Source organism: Acomys minous (assembly GCF_964271855.1).
Source record: "Acomys minous genome assembly, chromosome: 4".
NCBI classification, from domain to species: Eukaryota; Metazoa; Chordata; class Mammalia; order Rodentia; family Muridae; genus Acomys; species Acomys minous.
Genome location: NC_140486.1, coordinates 86,211,878 through 86,231,716, shown reverse-complemented (window position 1 = coordinate 86,231,716; position 19,839 = coordinate 86,211,878). Strand labels below are relative to the sequence as shown.

Genomic DNA, 19,839 nt, shown 5'->3' with positions numbered 1-19,839 from the left:
TATTTTTTTTATCAAAGTGAGAGCTGCAGAATTTGGTGCACAATTACAACTTCTTGAGAGTTATTGCCTTTGTTACTAAATAGTTGTCTTTATTATCTCTCCTGATTTTGAAATCTACTTTATTGGATATTAGAATAGGATAGTCACCAGTTTGTTTTCGGATGTTATCTTTTTTTAATTGAAAATACTTTTTTCTCATACAATTTGTTCTGATCAGTTTCCACTTCCTTATCTCCTCCTAGATCTTCCCCCATCTCTCTCTCTCTCTCTCTCTCTCTCTCTCTCTCTCTCTCTCAGCAAACAAGCAAAACAAACAAGAATAGATCTAGGTGGTGGTAGGACTGGAGAGACAGAGGCAGAGGCAGGTGGATCTCTCGAGTTCAAGGCCAGCCTGGTCCTCAGAGTGAGTGCCAGGACAGCCAAGGCTACACAGAGAAACCCTGTCTTGAAAATCCAAAACTGAACAAACAAACCTACAAAAGTATTATTTTCCCCAAATCAGCCAGGAAAAAAAAAACCTTAAGAGTACGATGCCCCATTTCCCCTAAGGGGGATTGGGCAGGTTTTTGGTTGCTTTCTTGGGCTACAGATGTTTCATTGGGAGTTGGTTGTAAGTTATTATTGATCTTATTCAGAGAGCAAATGAGGTTGGACTCAGGGATGCCTCTCTTTTTCTTTATCTTTCTTTGTTTATGTATGGAGATATGGGTTAAAAAGAAGAGGGAATATAGAAATATATAGGCATGATGGGACAAAAAGTAGATTATTGAATATACTACTCAACTTAAGGTCTTTAAGTTTGTTACTCACAGCCGGGCGTGGTGGAGCACGCCTTTAATCCCAGCACTCGGGAGGCAGAGGCAGGCAGATTGCTGTGAGTTCGAGGCCAGCCTGGTCTACAAAGTGAGTCCAGGACAGCCAAGGCTAACACAGAGAGACCCTGACTCGAAAAACCAAAACAACAACAACAACAACAACAAACAACAACAAAGTTTGTTACTCACAAATAAGGTTATTTTGAAATCATTGTTATAGAATTTTGTATGATGCAAAATAAGTTTAATTTTGATACATTGGTATAGAACTCAAATTTAAGATTATTCTTCATATATATTATATATATTTCTACTCTAATAGATATTGTATACATACAATCCAATTATAATACAAGGTTTACTTTCAATACTTTGAAAGTGCTTTTTCAGGATAATTAAGTAATACAAGCTAATTATTGGTTGATCAAACCATGGCCATATCAAATACTAATCTATTTTTATCACAAGAATATATATCCTAGGTTTTAAAGATAGATATGATTCTATAGATAAGGTAAAATAGTTAGGTTAGGTGTTCAAAATCCTCAGAGACCTACAGAATATGGCATTTAAAGCTGTTCTTATTATTTTAAAGATTCTTTCACTACAAGACAGGTTAACTCCTGGCAACACCCAGCCTACCTCAAAAAAGATGATGAGCATCAAAGAATCTCCTTATGGAGATGGCTTCAAACGTGGCAAACCAGCCACTGGGCAAAATGTCCTCATTTTGGCCACAGACAGAATTCTGTCTAAAAATGGGCAAGCTTAGATGCAGGCAGAGTTGACGGCCAAACTCTGCCAAGACAGGGTAAGCAAGTCCTCACTAGTTCCTGCCTCACAAATACATGTCAGATATACTGGGCCAGAAGGCTGAAGATGATGCTCCTACGTTATTGGGACAGCAAACTGTCTCTGCCATATTTTCATTTTGGAAACTGTTAACCTGAACTTCTGGTTTACTCAGGTAATTAACTTTTATTCCTTCTCAAGTCTCTGATGGGGTTGAAGACCAGATAGTTTAGTTTTAAAATTAAGCTTAGCTGTTTAAGGGTTAAGATGTTTTTAGGTCTAGATAGATGTTTTAATTTGATATAGATGAGACATGATAAATACTGATTTACATTCAGAATTTTAGACTCACAAAGATAAGAAAGATGTTTTCTTCAAGGTTGCTAAATTCAAATAGCCAAAACATTATGCATGTAACATTTTATAATTCCTGATTGCTAAGTGGTTCTTGCTATATGTACTTTATTGTATTTATGTGTAATAAGATAAATGGATATGTAAAAAAGAGAAAACTAATAATTAAAAAAGAGGAGAAAAAAGAGTAGGCTGCATGCCCAGCAGTAGATGACCAACAGAAAAAAAAAAAAGAACTAAACAAACAGATAAAGCAAGAGAACATATACATGCAGAAACATATGTCCACACAAAAAAACTCATAAAAGCAAAAAAAAAAAAATCAGAGAGCATAATAAATAAGAAAAAGACAAAAATCTCCCCCCAAATCATTGAGTTCATTTTGAGTTGGCTACTCATGCCTACTGCTGGCATGGGGCCTGACCTTGAGTGTGGTTTGTATACCCAGTGAGGCTCCATTGGGGAAAAAAACCTAATTATTCCTTTGCTAACAGTTGTCAATTGGAGGTACCTTCTTGGTTAGGGGTTAGGGGATCATGTTTACTTCTCTCTCTCAGTGCTGGGACCATGACTGTCTTGGGCCTGTGCAGACTGTGTACATGCTGACCTCATCTCAGTGATATGTGTACCAATTCTGCTGTGGCTGGAAGGCATTGGTTTTTTGGTGTCTTCCATCCCCTCCAGCTCTTAAAATCTTTCTGTCTCCTCTTCAGCAAAGTGTCCTGATCCTTGAGGTGAGAGGTTTGATGGCGACATCCCTTTTATGGCTTAGTATTCCAAGGCCTCCCGCTCTCTGCATATTGTCTGGCTGTGCGTCTGTATATTTGTCCCCATCTGCTGTAGGAGTCATTTTATGGCCATGTTCTTTTAGGAGAACAGTTGTGTTGGCTTTTCCTCTAGGTCCATGACCTCCTTAGTCCCAGGTTCTTGGCTACCTGGTCAGTGTCAGGCATGTCACTCATGGAGTGGGCCTTAAATCCAACCAGATAGCGGTTGGTTACTCCCACAAAGTTTGTGCCACTATTGCACCAGTGTGTTATATAAGCAGGTCACCATTGTATATGTTATAGCTGGTTTGGTGTTTACCTTTTTCCTGGTAGCATTCAAAGAAAGATAAGAGCTTGACTTTTCCATGTTCAATCATATATGCAGGTGTTGTCTATTAAAACAGAGCCTTGCCACCAGTTTAAGGAGAGCGACCAATAGCCTTGGCAATACCCCGAGTTGTCTGGGGTTTTCATGGGGCCTCTTTGGCCAGCAACTGGATTGGATGTAACCCATTCCCAGTACTGGAGGCTTCCTTTGGTGGTGAGAGATTTCTAGTTGTGTCTTTCCCCTGTTCTTTGATGATCCCATTTAAGTTTCGTTCATTTGTGCATATGTAATAAGAAGCCCCTGTAGTAGATTTCTATGTGGCCCCTCAGATGGCTCCTAGTTTTAGCCATCCCTCCCCTTATCCCCCCTCCCTGCCTCTTTGTACAATCCTTTCATTACAACTCTCCACTCTACACCATCCCTTCATAACTATAAACTCTATTTCACCTTCCTTAGAAATTCTTATCTGGTGGGTGGTGGTGCATGGCCGTTCTTAGTTGGTGGAGCGATTTGTCTGGTTAATTCTGATAACGAATGAGACTCTGGCATGCTAACTAGTTACTCGTCCTCCAAGAAATTCTTATCTGACCTTATGCTAAGGTCTTTGATCCATTTGCAGTTGAGTTTTTTCCTAGGATGATAAATATGGATCTATTTGTATTTTTCTACATGTAGCCATCCAGTTTTGACCAGCACCACTTGTTAAAGATGCTGTCTTTTTTCCCCAGTGTGTATTTCTAGCTTCTTTATCAAAAGTCAGATGTCCATTGGCGTGTGGACTTATGACTGGGACTTCAATCCAATTCCATTTACCAATGGGATTGTTTTTTATGCCAATACCATGCTGTATATAAGTTGTTAGTATGAGATCTCACCAATGTTTAATATAGGCATTTAGTGCTATGAACTTGCCTCTTAGAACAACCTTCATTGTGTCCATAGGTTTTTTTTTATGTTGTGTTTTCATTTTCATTCAATTCTTAAAAGTTTTTAATTTTCTTAATTTCTGTCTCGATCCATTTTTCATTCACCACTGAGTTGTTCAATTTGCATACATTTATAAAGTTGCTGTATACAGCTTTAATCTGTAGTGGATGCAGGGTGTTATGTTAGTTTTCTTGTAAATGTTGAGGCTTGCTTTGTGTCCAAAGATGCAGTGAATTTTGAAGAAAGCTCCATAAACTGCTGAGAAAGTAAGTCCTTTGATTTGTGACATTATTTAACTTCAGCATTTCTCTGTTTAGTTTTTGTCTGGATGGCCTAACCTGTCTATTGGCAAGAGTGGAGTAGTCACTATCAATATGTGATTTTTAGTTGTAGTAATGTTTCTTTTATAAAAACAGATGTTTTGGGGTGCATAAATATTTAGAAATGCAGTATCTTCTTGATGAAAATGTAGTACCTTTCCTTATCTCTTCTGATTAGTTTGGTTTGAAGTCTAGTTTTTCAGATACTAAAGGGGCCACACCCACTTGTTCCGTTGGTCCAATTGCTTAGAATAAATTCTTCCATCTTTTACTCAGAGGTGATAGCTATCCTTGTTAATGTGTGCCTCATCTGTGTTGCTGACTTCTGTATACAGGACCTGAACTGCCTTTCTTACTTTGTTTATCTGTTTTACTCTCCTTTGAAGTAATTGGTTATTTTTAAAAATAGATTTAAAAAATTTCTTGTTCAACATTTCAACACTATCATTGATTTCAGTTATCGGGGAGTTATGAGCTTGCTTTTCACATTTTCTTCTTGTGTGTTTTTCTTCATTGTAATTTGTTCATCTGTTGCAATGGATATGTCTATTTTTCCCATACACTTTTGGTGGTGGTGGTTGTATTATATTTTCTTAGTGGTAGTCTTCTTTTGGACTGATGCTTCCTGTCCCACACAGAACAGAGAAAGATGTCAGAAATAGTGAAAACAATGAGATGCAGTAAATTAGCCACTGGGTACTTTACTTACAACCTCCCAATGGTGTGGATCTAAACAAACAAGAACACTAATAGGTTAAACAAGGATTTTAAAGAGTATTAAAGTAAACAGTATTCATAACTACGAAATAAAAAGAGACTGAAGAGTGGGAGAGATGGCTCAGTAGTTAAGAGTACTTGATGCCTCTTTAGAAGACCCACACTAGCAGCTCACAACCTTTGTAACTCGAGTTCCAGGGAATCTCCTAGCCTCTGGGGGAAACACCTGGACATGCACAGATAAACATGCATACACTTAAAAGTGTTCTGGGTTTTGTTTGCTTATTTTTTATATTTTAAAGAGAATTAGGCGGGGTAAAAGAAAAAGGCAAAGCAAATGTGAATGAGAGGAAAAGCATATGTAATGAAGGCATAGGAAAGAGCAAGGCTGGGCTCAGTGGCTGTAATCCAGGACTAGGGAGGCTGAGGCAGGTGGATCTCTGAGGATTCCAGGCCAGCCTGGTCTACAAAGTGAGTCCAGGACAACTAAAGCTACACAGAGAAACTCCATCTCAAACAAACAAAACAAAACAACAAAAAGAAAAGAAATAGCAAGAGAGAACTCAATAATACCAAACCCAAGCTGGCAAAAAAAATTTAAACATGTAAAAATAAGAATAAAAGTAGCATACTGCTGGTCAATATTTATTTTCTTTCTGGGATGACTATGGGATTCCTCGTGCCCAGGCTTTACTGGGATGTGGGTATGTCTCTACTTTGCCTTCTCTGAGTTCCTGGTTCCTTTGAGATTTCTGGGCATCTTTAGAAAAGCTGCTCTAAACCACATGCCTATTAAGCTCAAAGCTTGGACTTCCTCACAGCTGTTCAATTTTTTCTTTGGGTTATATTTCACATTCCTTTCTGATTTATTATTTTATCTGTTTACTCACTTTTCTTGTGTGGGCCATATTTCATACATATCTTGTAACTTTTTGTTAAAAATGGGTATTTTAAATATACTGTGTTAACTCTAGGACCTAATCTCCACCTTCTTCAAGAGTTGCTGTTGTTGACTGTTGAAGGATATGTTTACTGACTGATCAAAAGTAATTTTGAATTAATTTTGTAGTGATGATTTCCTGAAACACCAAACTTGTATTTAAGAGCCCCTCCTCCCCCGATAGCAGTCTGTTACCTGCTGTAAGTTTTGGGTTATATTCTAGAACTCTAAAATAGTTACTCCATCAGGGTTTGACTGCCTCATTTCAGTGGAAGGATCAGCTCTGGTATATATTCTATTTTCTATTTTGTTTGTTTCTAGTTGTTTTTAAAATTATTGTTATTTTTGTTTCTGAGACTTGGAAAAATAAAAATATGTAAGAATAAATGTAATATCATTTATTTTCTTTTAATGCTAGGCATGCTAATTAGCAGCCTATTTGTACATGGCATGTATGTTACAACCCCTAATTGCACTAGTAAACTTATTTTAATATAACATAGAGCCAAATGTTAAAAGTTTCATTTATTGCCATCAATAATGCTATTTTTTAAGTTATATTGATATTTAATTGCTTTTCTACCCATTTTCTGTTCATTTTTATTTTAGGTTAAGACAAAAAAAGAAAAAGTTCCTCATTTTTCAGGTAAATTATTATTTACAAATTATTATAGTTTTCAAATATTGTGTTATTGAAGTTTGGAACACTAATTCTCATAAAATAATGATGATCACAATTTCCTTCAAGATATAAATTATACTATTTTCTCCTTAATATAAAAAACACAGCCTTCCAGTAATGGTGGGAAATGAAAACAAAAATATAGAAGTACTTAAAAGTTGGAGTCCAGAGCCAGGCAGTGGTGGCACCTTTAATCCCAGCGCTTGGTAGGTGGATCTCTTTGAATTTGAGGCCAGCCTCGTCAACAGAGAGAATTCCAGAACAGCCAGGGCCACACAGAGAAACTGTGTCTCGAAAAACAAAACAAAACCAACAACAAAAAAGTGGGAGTCCCAGATGGTTTTCATTGAACATATATATATGTTCTGATGTAACTAAGAAATCACTTATTACATGTGTCTGTTTCTAAAGTTTTTGTCTACCTTATAGATCTTCCTATGAACACATTTTCCTACTCCAGAAGCTTCTTTTCTCAGTGGTATCATTAAGAAGACACAGCCAATATATCTGCAAACCAAAAGCAATAACGATTAGCAAGTATATTATTATAGACAAAAATATTTAACAAGTAAACAAAGAAAACTATGATCATACAATACTGGTGAATTAGAGTTCCAGAGGCCTCCTGAGGAATTATGCCGAGTTGAAGGAGATGGAAGATTCCCAAGGAATCAAGGTACCCAACACAATGTATATTAAAAGTGGTACCCGGACATCACCTAACAACCCAAACAGTCAAAGTTGTACAGTGACTACATATTCCTTCAGAAGAGACAACAGTCATTAATCAGACTGAAGATAAAATAACAAGATATCTGTAGTGCATGCTACAGACAGAAGATGAGCAAGTAATTGTGTCTCTTTATACATTTGTGGGGTGCAAACAATAGCCTTCATTTAAGGGCTTGTGGAGGAAAGAATTAAATCAAAATGTGATTAACAAGTTGTCAAAGTTTCTATTGCTGTGATAACACAACATGATCACAAAAAACTTGGGAAGAAAAAGGTTTATATTTCATCATCCAAGGAAGTCAGGGCAGATACGTTGGAGGAGTGCTGCTCACTGGCTTGCTCCTCATGGCTTGCTCAGTCTGCCTTCTTACAGCACCTATGGCTGCCAGCCCAGGGATAAGCTGGGCTCTCCCACATCAATCAAGAAAAGGCACTCCGAAATTGCCCACACACCAATTTTCCAACTGATGTTCCCTCTTCCAAAATGACCTTGGCTTGTGTCAATTTCACAAAACACTAGCCAGCACGCAGGTATATTTCTAGAACAAATATAGCAAATGGGAAATTTTGTTTGGCTTGAATACCAGAATGTAGTAAAACGAAGGCTTTAAACATGGTTATAACAGTGATTCAGCCATGTATGTGTTTATACATTTGTTCTAGGCAGGAAGCTATTATAGAACACAGGATATCAGTTAAATAAAACTAATTATTTTACATGATGGTGAAATTTTAAGGTACATTTAAAGTGTTTATTCTAGAAAAAAACCAACTGTTTGAAAAATCATTCAGAATGAATAAGACATCTCATCTCGGGAGATTTGGGTATTTGGTTACCTGTAACATGATACTGCTATGACTTGAATGTGTCTCCCCCAAAGCATGTGTTGGTAGCTTAATCCTCAATGCAGCAGCATAGAGGCCTAAAGCAGTGCGATACACTGCAAGGTGAGGTGAGGGGAGCAATGTTATTACCTCAGGAGTGGGTTGGTTTGGGGAGTCTTTTCTCTGTGAAAGGGAGGAACTTAGTTTCCTTCTTTCCTCTCCCTCTTTCTTCCTTGCTTTTCTGCTCTCAGCCATGGGATGATGTAGCAAAAAGCCTTTTCACTAGATGTGGGCCCCTTGACCTTGGACTTCTCAGTTTCTAGCACTGTAGGTTTCTGTCCCTTATAAATATTACTCAGGCTTGCATGTTTTATTATCATAGTATATGACAGACTAAGGTTTACTATGGATATTGATGAGTGGGCTTTTATTCCAACAAGTACCTGAGAATGTAGAAGCTGCTTTAAAAGGGACAATGGGAAGAGATGAAGAATTTGGAGTAGCAAGCTATAAAAGGTCTAGACTGTCAGAGAGGGACTAGTGTGGGTAATTCTGGTGAGGGCTCAGAAGAGGAAAGCTGTTCAGTAAGTCTGAAGCTTCTAAGGGCTTTACTCGAGTGGTTGTGATCTGAATAATTGGTAAAGATAATGATGATAAAGGCAATTCTGAAGAAGATCCTTATGAAGACAGGGAGCAAAACAGTAGGACAAGAGTAAACCCCTTGGCTGAGTAGTGTTGCAGCCCAGCAAGATGTAAGAACTAGCAAACCAGGATATCTGACACAGTTCAAAGCAGAATACTCAAGCTGCTGCATAGCTACTCTTAATAGAATATAGCGAAAGTGCTAAAGAAGAGAAATGAGTTAGAGAACTTATCCTCACAAGGGAAGCCGACTGGCAAGATTTGGAACATTCATAATCTGATCATGTCAAGGATGAAAAGGCATGCTTGTGAGCAAACGAGATCATAGCAAACATAAAGGAACTCTTTCTCTCCGTCAGGATAATGGGGTGAGAGCTCAAAAGGCATTCTAGAGAATTTCGAGGCAAGCTAGGACCTTGTCAGCAAGGTTTCCAGAGAGCCACTTGCTTCCCTGTGCCACCACAAATGTCTGTTTCCCACCATGTAGCACAATGCTCCTCAGTCACTCCAGTCATGAATGACTCAACCATCCTGAGTATGGTCTGTGCCAGCGCATCAGAAGGCCAAAATAACACCCTGGTAGAAGCCACAGGATGCTGATTGTGAAGGCACACACAATTGGCAAGCTAGCTGGGGAGGGGAATCCAGGCAGGGACTTGTCCTAATGGCAGCAACACTGACTGCAGAGATTCCCCCACAGTAGAACTGAAAGAACCAGCACGCAAGATCAGCCCAGAAGAACAGAAGGCACAAAACTGGGGGTGCTGATGTGTAGGCTGAAGACAGGCCTCGGGGTCCCAGCACTCCCTCCAGAGTACCCAGAGAACAGGGCACGAAATCAAAGACTCTTTTGGGACCTTAGTATTTGATGCTGTTTTTCTTCTTGGGCTTTAGGGTGACTAGAGACTCATGATCACATTCTTGTGCTATCATTTTATTTATTATTTTATATCATTTGTTTCCTGGGCTTACAGCTAGAAGGAAGTTTGCCACAAAACTTACGTCTTACGTCTCACCCAAGTCTGATTTAGACAAGGCCTTGGATTTTAGACTTTTGAGTTGCTGGTGAAAAGAAGTTAAGACTTTAGGGCTAACTGGATAGAATAAATGTATTTTTCATGTGAGCAATGCCTGCATTTTGAGGACCAGGTACAGAACACTACGGCCTTAATGAGTTTCACAGAAAGCATGTGTTGGAAACACTATTCCCAAGACAGAAGTTCTGGGAGATGGGCCCTAAGGAGAGATGATTCCGCCATGAGAATAGGGTGAACGATTTAATGCTGTTACTCAAAGAGGGAGCTTGCTGCAGCAGGCACGGCTCTGTCGTAACAGAGGGAGCTTGGTCTGCTTTTGTCTCTCTTCATTCCCCTCTCTTGCCCTTCTGCTTCCTGCCATGAAGTGATGCAGCAAGAAGACCCCAACTAGATCCTGGCCCTTTGATCTTAGAATTCTCAGCTTCTGAAACTACGAAATAAATTTCTGTTCCTTATAATTGTTCCAGCCTCAGGTATTTTGTTCTAGTAGCACAAAACTGATGGATATCTCAAAAAGCTCTATTTTGGATTCTCCTAACCATAGAACTTATGGAGCAAATTGGAGAAAGCAGATTTCATAATCCATTATTTTCTACTGCGTCAGAAAGAGGATGTTATTCTTTTGTATACAATGAGATTATGAGGTAGATTTTATCTCAGCTTTGCCACTGCGACTATAATCTTAATTTTGTAAATACTATACTTTTTCAGGGCCTCAAACATGCTAAGTCAGTGCTTTATCACTGAGCTAAATCCCTATCCCCTCAGTTTTTCCATTTTTAAAATGAAATAGTGGGTTAGAGATGATGACGTAGGTCTACAGTCCTAGGTAAGTGGCAAAAGTAAAAGAGCTATAAGTCCAGGCTTGGTTACAAGGTGAGTTTCAGGCTAGCCTAGGCTACCTAGCGAAATTCTGCCTGAAACAAGCAATCAAAGCATGGAGCTATATGCTAAGACTTCTATGTTTCTGTTGCCTTAAACTGACTCAGTCAGTATCCTGAGCTCTGTAAGCACTTCACACGTCTATCTTATCTACTGAAACCCGTGAAGCTGACACTTATGTTTTCAGGTAAGGTCACTGAGGCTGGTGATGGAATCAGTTTGGTAGAAGGCTTACTGAGCATGCAGAATCTTGAGTCATTAAGATTCCTGAGTTCATAACCCTGTGCTCAGTCCTCAGCACAGCATAAAATGGGTGTAGTGACACACACCTGTGATCACAGCACTTGGGAGGTAGAGGCAGGAGAATGAGAAGTTCAAGGTCAGCTTGTTCCATAGGAAGTTTAAGACTAGCCTGAGTTACATAAAAACTTGTCTCAAAACAACAACAACAAAACCCTGCTTAAGTATGACTTCTAATTATGTGTTAAAATTGGCTTTAATAGGGATGGAGAGATGGCTCAGCAGTTAAGATCATTAGCTGCTCTTCCAGAGGACCTGGGTTCAATTCCCAGTAGCCACATGGCAGCTCACAACTGTCTGTAACTCCAGTTCCAGAGGATCTGACACCCTCAAATAGACATTCATGTAGGCCAAATAACAAATGTACATAATAAATAAATAAATAATTTTTTAAAAGAGGCTTTAATAGCTGCTGGGTGTGGTGGTACAGATACAGCTAGTTAAGGTAGAGGCATGAAGATCATTTCGACTGTTCTCAGCTATGAAGCCAATTGGAGACCAGCGTTGGCCTACATAAGAGTTTGTCTCAACTCCCCACCACCACAAAAAGAAGTAAATAAAAATTTAAAAATCAACCAGTTGTACTAGGCATGGTGGTACACACCTTTGATCCCAGTACTCAGGAGGCAGAGGTAGGCAGATCTCTTTAATTTCCAGGTCACCCTGGTCTATGTAGTGAGTTCCAAGCCAGAAGAATGGTCTCCATAGCATGTTCCAGGACAGCCAAAGCCACATAGAGAGAACCTGTCTCAAAAACCAAAGACCTAACAACAACAAAATGTGGCTTTGCTATACCTTGTATTATATTTCAATTTGTTCATGCAAACCAATCTTCTATAATTATCCTAATAATGTGCATTATTATTTAGTAAAGTTCACAGGACACCCTTGTTAATTTCCTTACATTATCATCACCTGTGGATAAATTAGAAGCGTGGAACTAGCTCATTACTTTGTGTGTTTGTGTGTTTTGTTTGGTTTTGTTTTTTTGAGACAGGGTCTGTCAACAAAGCCCTGGCTATGCTGGTACTCATTGTGTTGGCCAGGCTGGCCTGGTCACACAGACCCACCTGCCTCTGCCTCCTGCGTGCTGGGATCAAAGGTGTGAATCACTATGCTAGGTTGGGCTGATTACTTTTAAGCACTTTCCCCTGAGAGCTCCCGGTTACTGGCTTCTGTGCACAAACGTTCCAGGCAAGAGGGTAACTCATTGGAATTCACGGTCAGTCCACTCCCCACTTGTAATTTTCTTGGTTTCTAAAGAAGATGCTTCTCTAGCACCACAAATTGAATTATTAAGGAAATACATTATCGTTCATAAACTGTATCTGGGATATAGATGGTCTGCCTAGAATTGAGTATGGACAGCAAACAAGAATGGAAAATTACCCAAATGTGTGTCAGAGAACAGGACACAGCTCCAAAGAATGTGTAAGGGCTGCCTTTTAAACAAGCCATGCAGCACAGCTGTGTATCACGTGCCTCGTGTCTAGTAACTAGTATACAATGGTATTTTAAATTAAGTTAACTAATACTTTTGAACTGCTATCAAGAGCCAGAGTTAAAAGTGGAAATAGTTAACATAAACATTTTCTATAAGCTAAATTCATCTCTTACAGATGTACAGAGCATGGTGATATATAACTTCTGTTTCTCAGCACACACACACAGAGTAGTAGGTGAAGACCCAAAGGTATGGATGTACCCAGGAACCAGGTACAGAGGGCGCTAATGATGGCTAAGGATATCAGTAACACATTACTTTCATGCTTCTTATACGTCAGGCACAGGGTTAGATGTTTTAGACACTGCATCACAAGACACTCCTCCAGAAAAGGTCTCAATCCCTTCGCAGAGCAGGACAACAAGGCCCTAGGAGGCCAGTTTACTTGCTCAATTAAACAGCTAGTTGTACAAATTTGTGGAGCCCGAGTCCTGTACTTTTGACCACTATGCTTTCATTTATGGCCAAGAGATGTATTTGTAACGTCCACTTCTCAAATGCTACAAGTGCCAAGCAATGTATATGACTTTTTCCCCCATTCCTTTTCAGATGCGTTAATAATACCTGATAAATCCTTAGGACAAGAAAACACAAATATGAAAGGGAGACCTGTAAGTAGATGGGCATATCCTTAAAAACTATCGTCATTTCTATTATCTCTAGATAATTAATTATCTAATTAATATGTATTGATATTCTTCAATATTTATTTTTAAAGCACACATTCATTATTAGTTCTAGGGTTTTATTTATATATTTATAGCACAGTATAAATGTTCCATTAACTTCAGCAAGCCCTACAATTCAACTCATTGTTTCTGCCTTGCTATTTTTATAAGTCAGCCACAGAGCTAGTAGATGGTATTGGCCCATCTTTTGTGATGTGAACATTTTAAAAGGCCATTTTCAGAGCCCGAGAAAGGCTCAGCAGTTAGGAGCACCTCCTGCTCTTGCAGAAGAGTTGAGTTGGGTGCGTTTCCAGCACCCACAGGGGGGCTCACAGCTGTCCATTATTCCAGCTCCAGGGGACTTGACAACTTCTGCTCTCCCTGAATGTGGGGCACATGCATGTATACATGTGGGCATAAATAAAATAAATAAATCTTTTAAAAAATTTAAAGGGACATGCCTGGTGGTTGCAGTGGCGGACATGTCTGAGAAGACTTTGCAGGTGTGGTTCTAGCGGCTTTCCCCTTTGGAGTGGTCCTGGGCTGGCAGGCGAATAGGCTGTGGAGGCGTTGCCTGGACTGGAGGAAGCAGAGGCCGCAGGACAAGCTGGTGATACCGCAGAAGAAGCCGGCCTGAGCTCACACGGCAGCCAGAGTCCGCAGGGTTCTCACTCCCCAAGCCCGGATTGTGGTGAGCCCCATGACCACAACAAGCCATTTGTCGAAGACAGATATAAAGCACTGGAAAGAAATCATTTCTTGTACTTTATGAATCTATTCTTAAAAGTAAAAAGAAGTATATAAACATCTTTGAACCTTTTCCCTCCTCATAAAGGAAAGGAGTATTTTGCTGCTGTAAGAGATCTGGTTCCCGAAAACAGACTTCCTCGTGCAGCCACGCACATCCTTGTTACAGCTGGAGGCAGACTTGGTCATTATGGATTATTTTTCTAGACATACTTAGAAAAGCTAGGAACTGAACTGTGTCAAATGATTGAAGTAAAAATATAAATGTAGGATATTTGCACTTTGAAGAATGAAAGTTTACTGCAAATGCAGAGAGTAAAAACCAACCAACCAAACAAGCGATTTAAAGGCCATTTTCTTATCCCAATTGCCCATTTACACTTAAAGTTCTCCATTTGGATTTCTCTTATACACATGTCAGACTAACAGCAACAAGTATTTAGAAATAGAATAGGAACTGTGTGGCTTGGAATAAGGAATAAGAAATATCTAGATGAAAGGCTGGCACAGTTCAGGATACATGTATGGGAAAACCTTCTGTGTAGCAGGCCCTGGAAGCTAACGCTTAATGAGATTATACTATAATACAGGCACCGTTTTAAGCTGCTGCTGAGCACTACTATTATTTAATGGTCACCAAGTAGGAATCTTTACTATTTTTAGTTGCAGGCAAGGACACTAAAGCTGCCTTTAGATAAACTGCATAGGGACTTGGGGATTTGATCCTAGAGTGTATATGGCTAACCACCTCCTGCCTGCCCACCTTGAAAAGTTAAAGATACTCAGTCACATCCCATCTAATGATGAGTATACACCCTAAGGAATGCAACTTGTTGTAAAAACAAAAACATGTATGAAGGAGAGATAAACATGTTTTTGTTTAGATCCCCAGTGTGGCATGAGAAACAGACTTGTGAGAGAACAGGTGATGTTTATCCCCTTAGAAGTCAAACCACTTTGTGGGGGAGCTTGGCTGTTACCAGCTGAAAAACATCCTTGAACAAATCCTGAGAGGAGATATAAATGTGAGCCAAAAACAGGAAGCGTGGTCTTTGGAGACTTGGGATTCAGTAGCTGCTCATCGCTGGCTTTTGATGCTCCTCAAGAGAGCCACTCCAATGAAGGCGTTGGGGCTCCAGGCTTCTACGGTTGCTGCTCTGGGCTCCGGCTGAGGTTCAGGTTCCAGTTGCTCCAGGTTCCAGCAGAAGAAATCCTGAACTAATACCCAGAAGGTTTCATTTTTGTGTTCTGTAATCTTATTTTCCTTAGGTTTATGCTAGTCAGGTTATAAGGGAGGTACACTCATTTGAAAAGTTCATAATAAAATATAATTGTTAAGAAAATTGAGCCTACACCTATAGAGTATACTTATAAAGACAATGGCATTGCTGGGATATATAATCTTGAGACCACTGCTGTGTACATGGTTAGTTACTGAGCAAAAGGTGTAGTTAACAACCATAATGCCAGCCACAGCACAGAAATTAAAACGAGTCATCTCCACCAACTGATAGATAAGCCATCAAGGAAGAATCAGCAGTGAAAGGGAGCAAATTATTGACACATAAAGTAATTCTGTTATTGTTTACTTTTATAAATGTGTATGTGTCATAGTTTCTCTCTTAACCTGGATAACATCCAAATAATCTAGACTGGACTAAGTTATTTATTTGATATGCTTTACAGATACAACAACTGAGCAATATAACTCTATATTATTAACACTCTAAGCTAATCTGGACTTCTCTTTGTCTCTTCTGCTTTCTCTCCTGATGTCTCCTGGACCTTTGCTCATGGCTGAATCTCCACTTCCTCTCTGTCTTTTCTTCTCCCCAGGCTGGCAGAAAGTTCAGCCCTGTTCCCTGTCCTCCTTGGTAATTGGCTGTTAAGATGCTTTATTGATATATCAAGGGACAATTGGGGAGCAGTGTTTACACAACACTGAGACAGGAGCTTCTCAGAACAAGGACTGCAACCAGATATGCAGGGCACAGAACCCAGCATTTGAATCTTTACACAGTATGCAATAATAGCATTACACCTACAGCTCCCCCTTTTAGTCAAATAAAAGGCTATTTTTCTTACCATAATAAACTACATGCAATAAACAACTATGAAAATTATTAGGATTTACATTTATGTATTTGGCACCCTTGGATAAAGTATTCTATTATCTATCCTACCTTGGTGACTTTAAAGTTCTGTACTTAAATCAATGTCGTCTACCATCTGAAACACTTTAGTTGGGAGACTGTTAACTATCTAGTCTTCAACCCCACTAGAGACTTATGAAGGAATAAATATTACCTGAATATGTAGGAAGTGTGGGAAAGCAACTTCTAGAACTATAGAAATGACAGACATAGTTGGCTGCTGGAATAGTGCACCCAAGTTTCTCTAACATTGGATGATCATCTTCAGCTTCCTGGCTCAGAATATCTGACAGACTTTTCTTTGAAGCAGGAATTATGAAGGACTTGCCTACCTTGTCCTTGAAAAGCTCAGCAGTTGACTTTCCTGCATCTAATTTGTCCAGTTTAGACAGTATTCTGTCTGTAGTAGAAGCAAGGACATTTTTTCTCTAGTGGCTTCCTTGCCACAAATGAAGCAAACTCCATATTCAGATTCTTTGATGCTCTTTTAAGTGGAATGGGGGTTCTGCCAGGAGCAGACCTGCCTCGTTGTCAAAAAAGCCTTAAATTAGTAAAATATCTATAAATACCATATTCTGTAGATCTCTGAGGTTTTTGAAGACCATCTATCTATCTATGGTATATCTGAATTGTTTGTTTTTAGCTATTTGTTATCTGTTCATATTTTTGTAATTAACTAAAACTAGTATCTAACATGGCCAAGAGTTTGAATGTCTGATTGCTAATTTGCACTTCTTAATTATAAGAAGTTTGTAATTGCAACTTTCAAAAGGACTAGAACATTGCATTTTTAATAATTACAAATACCTTAGTATGCTACATCAAAATATAATTTTAAATCTGTATTAATACATAAAGATCTATACCAGCATAAGATTTTGGCTTATTTATGTTCCTTGGTCTAAAAGTAGATTCAATAATCTACCCTTTTACTTATCATTTCTATAACCAACCACCTTAAAATTATAAAAATATCCAGCAGCTATAGAACAAACAAAAACCATCCACCCCAGCTCTTGGGAATGGGGTATAGTTCTCTTAAAATTGCTTCCTGCTGATTTGCGGTGTTGTTTTCCTCTTGGGGGACCAAGAAATTTGGCATATTGTTCAGTCTTAAGAAAGCTAGATGTAACATTTGCTGTCTAGTCTCTGCACGCTGAGAAAAGTTTAGGCCTTAATTGGAAGTCCTTACTGGAATAGTCTGTGAGGCTGGATGATCTAGCTAGCTGTATTGAAATTGTCTCAGATGCAGATTTTTGAGGAAACAGTTATTGAAGCCTTCTGTTGAGGTAGGATCACCTGGGATACTTGTCTTTTTTGGTGCCTGGTCCTCTTGTTCGGCAAACATATAAACTTTCAAAGATATTATACATTTCTGCATTATTATATGTATGGAATGTGCAATGAACACAGTTCAGTTAAAGATGATTCTCTGTTCTTTGTTCAAACAGATAAGGCATTTGTTTTTCCTTATCAGTTAGTTTGGACTGTAATTTAAATTTTTATCTATGCCATTTAAAAGCATGGCATAATAAGTCATGCCATGATAATTTTATAGCCAATGGTTTATTGGCCATGCATAGCTCAAGTTGTGGCTGGAGACATCTTCACATCCCATTTAGTCTCAGAGCTGTTCTCACGTGGAGGATTCGGTAATTTATGTTACCTGTCTTGATTAAAGTATAATATATATGACTGTCTATATTCAGGCCTTAATTTTTCTGTTTTATCTTTTGGCCCTATGCATTTACTTTGTTTTACCCAAGACAATGCCCCATCTCTTAGGTGCTGCATAGATACCCTTTGGCGTTGCCAAGTTGGATTCCAGGAGTTTTATGACATTATTACATTGGCTCCTGTATCCATTACATCTTTTTTTCTCATCTGCTTGTAATTTTAACTTTGGACTCTTTTATTTTATAGCAGTCTCCCAAAATACTTGGTTTTATTTTGTATTTGTCTTTCCTGAGTTTTCTGCTCTATCTATTGAAACTGCTCTGGCTTTGGTAATTTGGGTCATTAAGGTCAATATTCAGAGCAGTGTTGTTTAATTGTTCTCTGGATGAGTTTTTCTCCTGTTGACCTGAGATGGCTGATTTGAATTTGGTATCAGGGCTTTTTGGAACTTCTTGACAAGGGGTTACCTCATTTGTCCCTTGTTGATCTTCATTCATTAGTCCAATGTCAGCCTTTGCCACACCTTCTGCACATTCCAGAAACTAGGAATATATTCCACATATTCCAGAAAGCAGGCCCTTCTTTTTGGATTATCTCTAGAAAAACCATTGTTTCTAGGAACATCTTATCTACAATCCCTTTTGAAATGACCTTGCTTACCACAATTAAAACATCTGGCAGTTTGAGCTTTGCTAAAGTTGTACTGTTATAATTTTTTAAATCTAGGCTTTTAATAAGATGTCATTTAGATTCTTTATAACGTTGGGAATGTCCAGCATCTGCTAGCATTTGTTGCACACTAACAGGATAAGCTAAAGTTGGTTTTCTAGCAACCTGTGGCTGATTTCCTCTGTCTCTATCTTAGTTTCTTCCTCATTTTTGGTTACAAACTTTTCTAATTTTTCTTCTGCTTGTTTCCATATTTCTATTATTTTAGTATTCTCATTTTTGGTTACAAATTTTTCATCTAATGTTTGTCTCCATTTCTCCTATTTCTCCTTTTCGTCCTCATTTTTAATTATAAATTTCTCTATTTTCTTCTAAATCTGTTTTAGTTTGATGTTTCTTAAAAAGGGATACATAGAAGTACACTTATTATAATTTGTATGTTAACAATCAAAACAAAATTATATGGGGTCAAATGCCCTCTTTTAAAGTGTTTTCCATCTTTAATATGGAAAATATTCCTTTTTTAATTCTAAGTCTTTCTGTGGAGACTTTTATCATTTAACTCTGCTATTTTTTTATACTGTAATGTTGTTTGTTTATTTATGTATCTTTTTTAGCATCTATTTATCTTTGAAAACATTTTTATCTACTCTTTTTCTCTCCTTTAGAGACTTTATTTTTTTACATGCTTTTATTTCTCTTGTGCCACTTCTGTCTTTTCATCATTTAAAAGAACATTTTATAGAATCCAGACATTCTGTGTTACTATGCCTCTCATACCATCTATCTATCTGTGAAATTTCACCTCCAGTCTCTTTTGCTTTTTAGCATTTAAAATATCAGAAGTTTTGCTCTCTGGCATGTCTGGCTTTGGGAAGCTTGCTTGTGTTAAAGAGCCAGTTGTGGTTCTTTGTTTTCTGTTTGTTTATTTTCTCAGCAGGGGTCTCTTAAAAGAACTCCCTCTGCTTTGCCTGGTTTTGTTTTGTTTTGTTTGTTTTTCTGCAGCAGACTGTGGGTCTTGCCGACCATGGTGGGTGGGGTGGGGAGGAGGGAGGGCCTAATCAAGGAGCCGTGGGCTGTTGACTGAGAAACTGCAGATGCTAAGTCACTGTTATTTGTTTTTGTTTTGTTTTGTTCCTCTTTAAGGAACAGAACTAAGAAAATGATCTAAGTTTAGATTCTATGTAAGTTCTTGACACACTTGGTATGCCAAAATGCTAGTGTTAGTTTTAAAAGTGTGTGTGTGTGTGTGTGTTTTGCAGTTTCTCTCTAAACCCAGTCAGCACCCAAATAATTGAGACTGGACTAAGTTATGTATTTAATACACTTTACAGGAACAACAATGGAGCAATATAAATCTG

The 19,839-nt window shown here is 38.5% G+C and overlaps 1 protein-coding gene and 1 long non-coding RNA gene across 5 annotated transcripts in view; one reads left to right on the top strand and one right to left on the bottom strand.

Annotated features, from left to right (window-relative positions):
* The window catches only part of C2CD6 (C2 calcium dependent domain containing 6), a 96,486-nt gene that overhangs the window by 56,764 nt on the left and 19,883 nt on the right, over positions 1 to 19,839 (top strand). For all 4 annotated transcript variants that reach the window (XM_084778650.1, XM_084778651.1, XM_084778648.1 and 1 more), the window contains 2 exons: positions 6,570 to 6,606; positions 13,114 to 13,175. In XM_084778650.1, coding sequence (XP_084634776.1) covers positions 6,570 to 6,606; positions 13,114 to 13,175 — 99 coding nt within the window. The remainder of the gene's footprint in view (positions 1 to 6,569; positions 6,607 to 13,113; positions 13,176 to 19,839) is intronic.
* LOC311595738 lies at positions 985 to 15,177 on the bottom strand. Its single transcript, XR_014778558.1, has 3 exons — positions 13,694 to 15,177; positions 7,065 to 7,149; positions 985 to 4,928 (listed from the first exon to the last, which is right to left on the bottom strand). It is a non-coding gene; the product is annotated as an uncharacterized lncRNA (long non-coding RNA).